Source organism: Mobula hypostoma, chromosome 14, assembly GCF_963921235.1.
Source record: "Mobula hypostoma chromosome 14, sMobHyp1.1, whole genome shotgun sequence".
NCBI classification, from domain to species: Eukaryota; Metazoa; Chordata; class Chondrichthyes; order Myliobatiformes; family Myliobatidae; genus Mobula; species Mobula hypostoma.
In genome coordinates this window covers 21,140,969-21,151,077 of record NC_086110.1, presented here as the reverse complement: position 1 = coordinate 21,151,077, position 10,109 = coordinate 21,140,969, and the positions used below count along the sequence as shown (strand labels likewise).

The 10,109-nt window shown below is 41.8% G+C and overlaps 1 protein-coding gene across 1 annotated transcript; it reads right to left on the bottom strand.

Moving 5' to 3' along the window:
* Positions 1-1,689: 1,689 nt before the first annotated feature.
* LOC134356471 (chymotrypsin B-like) lies at positions 1,690-9,901 on the bottom strand. The gene is made up of 7 exons (XM_063067428.1): positions 9,844-9,901; positions 9,653-9,756; positions 4,295-4,374; positions 4,128-4,206; positions 3,241-3,421; positions 1,931-2,064; positions 1,690-1,851 (listed from the first exon to the last, which is right to left on the bottom strand). The coding sequence occupies exons 1-7, from the start codon at positions 9,899-9,901 to the stop codon at positions 1,690-1,692; spliced, it is 798 nt and encodes a 265-aa protein (XP_062923498.1).
* Positions 9,902-10,109: the final 208 nt, after the last annotated feature.

Genomic DNA, 10,109 nt, shown 5'->3' with positions numbered 1-10,109 from the left:
AAGGAATGTTGGCGAAACTTCTTAGAAAATGATTTTCTAACATGTGCCTTCGAAGATGTATGTACAGAAATCTTCAAAACTAATGGACAGTGACAAGAAGTATTCCAAAAAGTGAATTGTAATTTTGTACGATGCTATTGTAGAAATTTGGAGTTGGTTACCCTTGCAAGCAGAACAAGTGCTACGCCTGCCCTTACACCTCCTCCCTCACTACCCTTCAGGGCCCCAAACAGCCCTTCTAGGTGAGGTGACACTTCACCGGTGAGTCTGTTGGGGTCATCTGCTGTTACCGGTGCTCCTGGTGTGGCCTCTTGTATATTGGTGGGACCCAATGTAGATTGGGAGACCGCTTTGCTGAGCATCTACGCTCCGTTCGCCAGAAAAAAATGGCATCTCCCATTGGCCACCCATTTTAACTCCTCTTCCCATTCCCATTCCTCTGCTGTCGTGATGAGGCCACACTCAGGTTCGAGGAGCAGCACCTTATATTCCGTCTGGGTAGCCTCCAACCTGATGGCATGAACATCGATTTCTCGAATTTTTGGTAATGTCCCTCTCCCTTCTCTATTCCCCATCCCCTTTTCCCTCTCTCACCTTATCTCCTTGCCTGTCCATCACTTCCCTCTGGTGCTCCTCCCCCTTTTTCTTTCTCCCATGGCCTTCTGTCCTCTCCTATTAGATTACCCCTTTTCCAGGCCTGTACCTCTTTCACCAATCAACTTCCCAGCTCTTTACTTCACCCCTCTTCCCCCCCCAACCCCGCACCCCCAATTTCACCTATCACCTTGTGTTTCTTCCTCCCCTCCCCCCCCCCACCTTCTAACTCTGACTTCTCATCTTTTTCTCCAGTCCTGCTGAATGGTCTCGGCCCAAAACATCGACTGTATTCTTTTCTGTAGATGCTGCCTGGCCTGCTGAGTTCCTCGAACATTTTGTGTGTTGCTTGGATTTCTCTCGTTTGTGATTAGATCTGGAATACTGTGTTTCATTCTGGGCACTTCAAGAAGCAAAATTCACCAGAATGATTTTGGTGCTAAAAGGTTTACTTATAAACACTAGTCTTATAGTCCCTTGAGTACACAAAATTAATGGCTGGTCTGAATCAGATGTTCAGAATATTACAGGATATGATTTAACTGAAACCATTTTGTTTGCTGTTAGAGTCCAAAGCAAGATTTCACAACCTTAATTTGTGTTTTGGGTGATGACAGCCTCTTCAGCTACAGTGTAGGAGAGATCAGTCATTTTTCACCAATACACCTTTGGGAATGGATTAAATGAAGTTTGTGAAAGAGATATTACAAGAAAGAAAAACGGGTGAACTGAACGTGAGATAGAAATCAATTTGGTTTTGTTGGTACAACAGCCTTGAGGAGCTGATGGCTCACTCCCATTCTCATGTTCGTGGTCAAATCTGCATCTGACCATGTGGAATCTCAGCATTCACTCGTGACGTTGTGGGTTCAGGAACTTTAGGGCTGGGCTTGCTGCAGGAGCCTTTTGATTTCCCTTCCACTGATGAGGTGTTACTGTGCACCTATCACGCCAGTTTATTGAAAAAATGTTTCAGTTCAACCTTATTCCGAATATTCACTGCACGACAAGAATGCAAAGAAAATGTCAGAGACCAAACCGTAAATCGCTGATCATTAATTTTTATTTGAAGTTCACGATAGGACAGATATCCTATTAGTTACTGGCGAGTGTCTGATCGATCCAGTTCCGGAGCTCGGACACTCGGGCGTAGACTCCAGGTATCTGTGGAGAGCACCGGCCACTACCCCAGGAGACAATTCCTGTCAAGTACCAGGTTCCTGCATCCTGGCAGACAAGGGGTCCACCTGAGTCGCCCTGGAAACAAAGAAACGAGATTTAATTGCTGTGCCGAGAGAAGTTGAAGGAAACTTTCCTGAAGGGGATGTTAACCTACCATGCAGGAGGAGGCACCAGCAGCACCAGCACAAATCATCGTATCATCAATCTTGTTGCCCCAAAACTGCTCACACTCAGGGTTGCTCAGGAGAGGGAGAGCGGTCTGCTGCAGGGTGCAAGGTGTAAAGAAAGCTGCATGGGGAAAGGAGGTAAAATATACTGTTAGATTTTCCTGACCCAATAAAAATATTAAAGACTTATTCTTGGAACATATGGATCTTTGCTGCAATATTGACACAAACAAAAATGCCTTGTTCTTACATAGACATCACACATCACAAATGATTGATGCACCGGAAATGACATGGCTAATGGATGGGAGAGATATGGACGGTATGGTCCAAGTGCAGGTTAGTGGGCAGAATAATAGTTTGGCATGGATTTGTTGGGCTGAAGGGCCCGTTTCTGTAATGTAGTGCGCGATGACTCTAATACCCCTACTCCACTGCCCCACATCCCTCCCGACATTTAGAACATGTCTGCAATATATTTCAGGGTAGCGTACGGTATAGGCGACCCAGGTTCGATTCCTACCACTGCCTGAAAGGAATTTACACGTTCTCCCCGTGACTGCGTGGGTTTCCTCCGGGTGCTCCGGTTTCTTCCCACAGTCGAACAACGTACTGCTTGGTAGGTTAACTGGTCATTGTAAATTGTCCTGTGATTAGGCGAGCATTAAATTGGGGGTTGCTGGGCAGCACGGCTGGAAGGGCCCACTCCACACTGTATCTCAATAAGTAAATAAATAAATTTAACCAATTTAATTCAGTTTTTTCAAGGAAAACCTGTGGTGCCTCCTTCCTACTTTCATTCCCTTTTTACAATTCCTATAATTATGGCCTCCACTAGACAGTTCTATGATCCTACATTTTTAATAGGGTGATTGAAATGGCGTCACTTGCATTGGCCCTGTGCTCTTTTTGCCTGCCTTCCACTAGTCCCTTTCACATCCTGCACAGATGTAGGAAATCAGTTACTCCACAGCAAGACATTAAACTGAAGCACAGAGAGAGAGAACTGTTGGGAGCACTGAGCAACACAGCATTCTCTCAACTAGGTTATGCCATTTGGAAGTAGCTCTTCAATGTAAGGGGGAGTTATATATAAAATTATTCTATGCCATCATCGATACAGTTTTTGTAATTGATACTTCATATGTTAACATGGAGGTCCAGCTCCACCAATCCAGCACACAAAATGCTGGCAGAACTCAGTGGGTCAGGCAGGAGGGGAATAAACAGTCAAGGTTTTGGGCTGGGACCCTTCCCCACAGCTGTTGGTCTCTCTGAAGCCGTGTTGCTGCCATACCGTTGTAGCGAGTCAGGCCCCATCCGGTAGTGACACACTGCTTGCCAGGACTGAATGTTTTGTATGCTGAAGCAAGGCAGACAGGAGAGATCTCGGCATCGAATGAAACAGGGCTTGAGAGCTTGACAAGACTGATGTCGTTTTCAATGGTATTCGGGTTCCACAAGGGGTGAGTAATAGCCTGTGAGACATGAGGTTGCAATCAGTTCTTTCTTCACACTTCTCCACCATTTCCCCATTAACTCATTCCAATTTTTGCTCCTTGATACTGTTTCTAATTCAACAGGTGCTTTGTATTATGGGCTTCAGTCAGTAATCTTCCCTAGCTGATGTTCTGTTTTGTGCTCCTTCTGGTCATGTTCTGCACAATAGCTTTGACCAGCCCCTGATGATATTCCTGTCATATGGCCTCTGTTTATGGCCCTGGGATACTTACTCGATCGTGCTCTGTGTTTTGAGCCTTTCCCCATGTTTCATCTGATGGAAATGATCAACCCTTCCCCAGTGATGGTCAGTATTATGGAACTTGACCTTTGTCTTTTGATGTTCATAGACGTGCTTGCCCTGACAAATGACTGCACGCATAACGTTCACTGCTTTGTGAGGATGCTGTAGGACCCGGTCTTTTGTTGTCGATAGTGAGCATATATTTGAGATTCTCAATAAAAAGTGGTCATGCATTTGTTTCAGCAAGAGAAACCCATGGGCTGCTAGTGTGGAGTGTGGTACTTAACTAGAAACTGATGCTATAATACAAGTGTATGGACAAATGATCAAACTCTGCCAGGAGCATTTTTCTACCATCCACAGTTCTTTAAAAATTTATCGGTGATCCACTTTTTAAACTCTTCTCTCAAAATCATCAATTAAAGTCAAAGCATTCTTACCCGAGCAACAGGGATAAACTGAGCTTTGGAATCTGCTGTGCACTTGTTGTATTCTCCAACAACCACAATATGCCTGGTACTGCAGAAAGAAAATCAGATTCAGTGAGTGTTGTATCTCCTCGTGCTGTAAGTACAAACTTTGAAGGTCTCAAGGTTTTACAACGTACCTCACGGTGCAATGGGCAGCAGTAACAACCCAGTTTTCGTTAATCAGGGAACCACCACAGAAATGGAAGCCATTTTGTTGCTAATGTAGAAAGTGAAACAGTTATTAAGTCCAGAAAGCACAATGTTCAAAACATTATTGTTGAAATAGAAAATGATAATAACAATATAAAGCAGGTCAGGCAGCATTGGTGGAAAAAGAGAAAGAGAAATCCCCTCCTCAGACGGGTGAGAGAGAAAGCACATTTTTGGAGAGAGGATAGGGGTGGGATGGATAGGACAAAGGGAATATCTCTGATAGGCTGAGGCTGAAGATGGCAGGTAGATATGTTTTAAACAAGATCATCCCAATAATGGTTGATGGAAACTGATAGACATAGGTATCCTGATCAATTTAAAAGCTTTGAAATGGCAGCGGTCAGAGAGGGAGAGTGCCAGCAATAGAAAGCGAATACTGTGGAAAGCAGAGCAGTGTTACATGCCCAGCAGGTCAGCCTGTGCTAACGGAAAGGGAAGAACTGAGCCAGTGTTACAGACAGATGGTCAACAGAAGAAATGGCCCGTTCTGATAACGACAGAGAAAGTGAGATACAGTATTTGAAATTATAGAAATGAAAATGACTTTGGAAGGCTGCAACACTGTCAGGTGCAAGATGAGGTGCTGTTCCTCATTCGAGCAGTGTCTGATCTGCTGAGTGTTTCAGCATTTTCACCATCTGCATATGTTTGATTTTCATTATTAAGGTTATATTGCATGAGAGTATTTACATCAAATACCCAGCTTTGCACTGGGGGGGGCAGGATTATGAAGAAACAGCAAGTTTTATGGCAATATAGGATATAGGAACAGCTGAATGCCCTTTGAGTCTATCCTGTTATTCGATAAAGTCATTGCTGATCTTATAACCAAACAGCATTTTCCTGCCCATACCCTATACCTCCTGAGTCCAGATATCTATTGCTCAGCTTTGAACTCACTCAGCTGAACATGCCCAGTTCTTTGGAATAGAGAATTTCACAAGGGTTCAAACCCAATAAGTTTCTCCTCATGAAAAACTGGAGTGACAGAAATGATACACCTGCCTATTCACCTCCTCCCCCTCTTTCAATCAGAGACCCAAACAGTCTTTCTACAATCTTCCAGGGCAGATAATTCCTAAGATTCTCTGTCACCAAAGTTTCACCTCATCGCAGATCCAGATGGTGTGCCTCTTATATCAAAACTATGGAAAGGGAGCTGTCCTCACTGGGTCAGTCAAGGGACATATCTCCCTGCATCCACTTCCTGAGCTCTGCAAGAATTTTGTATGTTTCAATGAAATCCTCTAACAATCCTCAAACTCTAGAGCAGCCTTAAACTTTTTACCCTGGCGGAATCCTTGAAATAATCTTCAGGTCTCAGGGAGCCCCCGCATAAAAGTTATTATATCCACAGCTCATGGTATGTTAGCATCACCAGGAAGTGTAGATACAATAATCTAAAAATAATTGTCAATGCTCTTTCGAGTAGAGAATGAAGTTTTAGCCAACCTTTCTTAAAAAGAACAGTTTAGCTAACCTTTCTGGGAATTAATCGCTCTCTTTTCCTTTCATAAATTTTAAAAACATTAGGAAAACATAACAAATTTCTTTTAAATAACCGGCTTAAGGCAAAATGGAATTTAATTTTTCGAAAGGTAGGCTCGGTAGATATAATTTAAATAAAGGTTGTAAATTGATTTTAATTAATGCTATTTACAACATGAAAATGTATTGACAATGTTGAATAGTAAAGTTACTAAAAACCATAAGCCAAAGCAATATGAATAAAAATATAGCCTAAGTTATGCAAGATTTTGAAAAAACATTTCTTACTAAGTGACATGATCAGGCTCAAAGATAGGCCTAGCTTTAGAAACCTGTGCTTGTTTTTCTCTAGAGAATACTGGCCTATTCTCCTTACACTCCTCATACTAAGTTATCATATTATATTCATTGGTAATGATATTGGTTTATTATTATCACAGCGAAAAGCTTGCCCGTTCATACAGACTAAACCATTACACGGTGCATTGAAGCAGAATAAAGTACTGTATACAGAATAAAGAATAAAAGATACCGATAAAGTGAAGTGCAGGTCAGCAAAGTGCAAGATCATAATGAGGTTTGATTGTGAGGACATTCTCCATCATTAGGGACCATTATCAATCGGGAACATGTCCTTGTCAGGGAGATGGTGCAGGTGCCTGACAACCCACATGTAACCATTCAGGAAATTGTCTTTCTCTTCCCAATCAGATTTTCGAATGGTCCATTCCTTTCTTTTGCCCTATTTTGTAACTTATAGTAACTACATCTTTACTGCAGCAAAACAATGAGCGTCATGTCATTTCAAGTTTAATTCAGTGATAATAAACCTGATTTTGATTCTGCTGGCAAACCTATCATGCCTGGAAGCAGCCTAGCAAATCGACTCTAGTTCCAGTCTAGCTGTACCCAGTCATATTCCTTTTTAGCTGAGGAATGCCAAAATTTACACAATGTTCCAGTTGCATTGACACCAATATAAGTGCAATAAAGTCTCTTCAGTCCTTTGCTTTGATCCTCTTGTGATCCCAGCAGATGTTATTTGACCCATTAGATTCTGTTAGCAGGTTCTTTTTGCCCCACAGTTTAAAACAATTATGTCCCTAATACTACGCTCTCCAGGCAGGTTAAGCAGAATCTATTTAATTCATCCCATTCAGAATCACCTCCTCCTCCTATGGACAGAGTAGTAGGCCCATCCTATTCAAATCCCCTCACTGAAGAATTAGTTTACTCTTCCAGCAAATATGTCCTTCCATACATACATCAACAAAAAATGCATTTAAATATTCAGATGTAATCTCTCTGAAATCCCATACTATTGTGGCAAAACTCTCGTACTAATTCCCCATAAAATGTACCATTTGCCTTCCTAGTTGCTGTTATACCTCATAGTTATCTTTTCATGTAGAACACTAAATTTCTCTGCATATCAACTTGTAGTTGTTTCTCATCTTTTCCGTTCTTCCTACCTAGCCTCATTTTGTAATTTACACTATCTGCTGCTCTCTTGTCCAGTGAATTGTCTGTTTCTTCTCATTGTCTCTTTACATACTTCTCACAGCCTATGTGTATCATTAGCAAACCTCATTTCATCCACTGTTGCTCTTTTTCTAAGGGAAAATAACTGATTCTTCTGGCATCCAGTCAGTCAAACTTATCCACTTTTTCCTGCATTTTATGCCCTGTCATATTCCAATCACTATTATAAACCTAAAATTTGTTTAGTATCTATATGTGTTGCATCTTATCAAATATCCTTAGTTATCTTTCAAAGACCAAGCACCTCAAGTCTATATCTCCCCCCAATATTACCATGTTATTTATATCCCCAAAATTTTCTTAGACTTACAAAATATGATATTGTGTGATGCTATGTCTAATTATGTCTAATTTTCCAGGTATCCTGTCATGATGTCTTTGATGATGAACTTCAAGATTTTTCTGACAGGTTAATTGAAACACGTCTTTGTTTTTGCACTGACTTTTCTGTTGAATCGTGATGTTACCTTTGTTCGCAATGGACAAGGGCATACTTAACCCTCAGTTCAGAGGTGTGACTTTTCAGCAAATACCTACTTTGATAAGATCACACTTAATTCTTAAGTGTCGAGATTAGGTCACATTATTGGTTTTCCATCCTTGAGACAAAATTTCTGTTTCGGGTTCATGATCTATCTTTCGCAATGTTGAATTATCAAATGCAAAATAATTTACTTTACCTCTATGTATTCTTCAGCCTTCAGCTACATTAAGTTTATCAAAATTAGCCTAATACCTGCAGTGAAAATTGACCAAGAATGTTGGATCTTTGTGGAAATGACCTTCTCTATAAACAGACACAGTATGTAAGTAATGCTAGGAATACTTTACTGTATACTTTATTGTCGCCAAACAATTGGTACTAGAACGTACAATCATCACAGCGATATTTGATTCTGCGCTTCCCACTCCCTGGATTACAAATATTAAATATTAAAAATATTAAAAATAGTTAAATTAGTAAATATTAAAAATTTAAATTATAAATCATAGATAGAAAATAGAAAAATAGGAAGTAAGGTAGTGCAAAAAAACCAAGAGGCAGGTCTGGATATTTGGAGGGTACGGCCCAGATCCGGGTCAGCTGGAAAGAAGCTGTTCCCAAATCTGGCCGTACGAGTCTTCAAGTTCCTGAGCCATCTCCTGGAGGAAAGAGGGACGAAAGGTGTGTTGGCTGGGTGGGTCGTGTCCTTGATAATCCTGGCAGCACTGCTCTGACTGCGTGCGGTGTAAAGTGAGTCCACGGACGGAAGATTGGTTTGTGTGATGTGCTGCACCATGTTCACGATCTTCTGCAGCTTCTTCCAGTCTTGGACAGGACAACTTCCATACCAGGTTGTGATGCACCCTAGAAGAATGCTTTCTACGGTGCATCTATAAAAATTAGTGAGGGTTTTAGGGGACAGGCTAAATTTCTTTAGTTTTCTCAGGAAGTAAAGGCACTGGTGGGCCTTCTTGGCAGTGAACTCTGCTTGGTTGGACCCAGTCAGGTCATTTGTGATATTGACCCCGAGGAACTTAAAGCTTTAGACCTGTTCCACTTGTGCACCACCGATGTAAATTCGGTCGTGCGGTCCGCTACTCCTTCTGAAGTCAACAACCAATTCCTTCGTCTTGCTGACGTTGAGGGATAGTTATTGTCTTCGCACCATGCCACCAGGTTCTTAATTTCCTCTCTGTACTCAAACTCATCATTACCCGAGATACGGCCTACAATTGTTGTGTCATCAGCAAACTTATATACTGAGTTTGATGGAAACTTGGCTACAAAATCATGGGTGTACAGTGAGCACAGCAGGGGGCTGAGTACACAGCCTTGTGGGGCACCGGTGCTCAGAGTGATTGTAGAGGAGAGCTTGTCCCCTATTTTTACAGCCTGGGTCCTGTGTGTGAGGAAGTTGAAGATCCAGCTGCAGATCTGAGTGCTAAGGCCCAGGTTCTGGAGCTTAGGAATCAGTTTATTTGGAAAGATGGTATTAAAGGCGGAGCTGTAGTCAATGAAAAGGAGCCTTACGTATGTGTCTTTATTCTCCAGGTGTTCTAAGGAGGAACGTAGGGCCAGAGAGATGGCATCTGCCATTGACCTGTTGTTCCGGTAGGCGAATTGCAAAGCGTCGAGGTTGACTGGTAGGCTGTGGTTGATGTGTGCCATAACCAATCTCTCGAAGCACTTCATAGCAATTGATGTCAGAGCCACAGGTCAATAGTCATTCATAGAATTACCAAGACTTGGAGCCTTTGCTTCGACCTACCTGCAAGGAGACCTGCCAAGGCCATGATCCAGGAATTGCATCTTCACCATTCACAATTCGTGCATAGCCTGAGACTACAGGACTGATGGCTGGGACACCACAAACTAGAATGGAAGACAACAGACAAAGGTTTAGTCTCAGTTAATTAAAATATTCAAAGCTTAAAATACTTGATGCTTATTATAATTTACTCTGTCCATAGGCTGTGCCAATGAAGGCAAAGCAAGCGAGAACCCAAAGGAAAGCCATTGCTGTTGCAGGTATCTGGGTGTTACACTGGACCCTTTATATAGTCAAGCTTGGCTCTAGATATCTCGTAGGTCAAAGTCTGAAATTTTCAACCAATCTGCAATTGACAAGATTACTACCAAAATAAACTAATTAATTACAATGTGCTTAACCTAATCAGTGTACATATCTTTAAATAAAGCACCTGTGGGAAATGTCATGCTGTTTC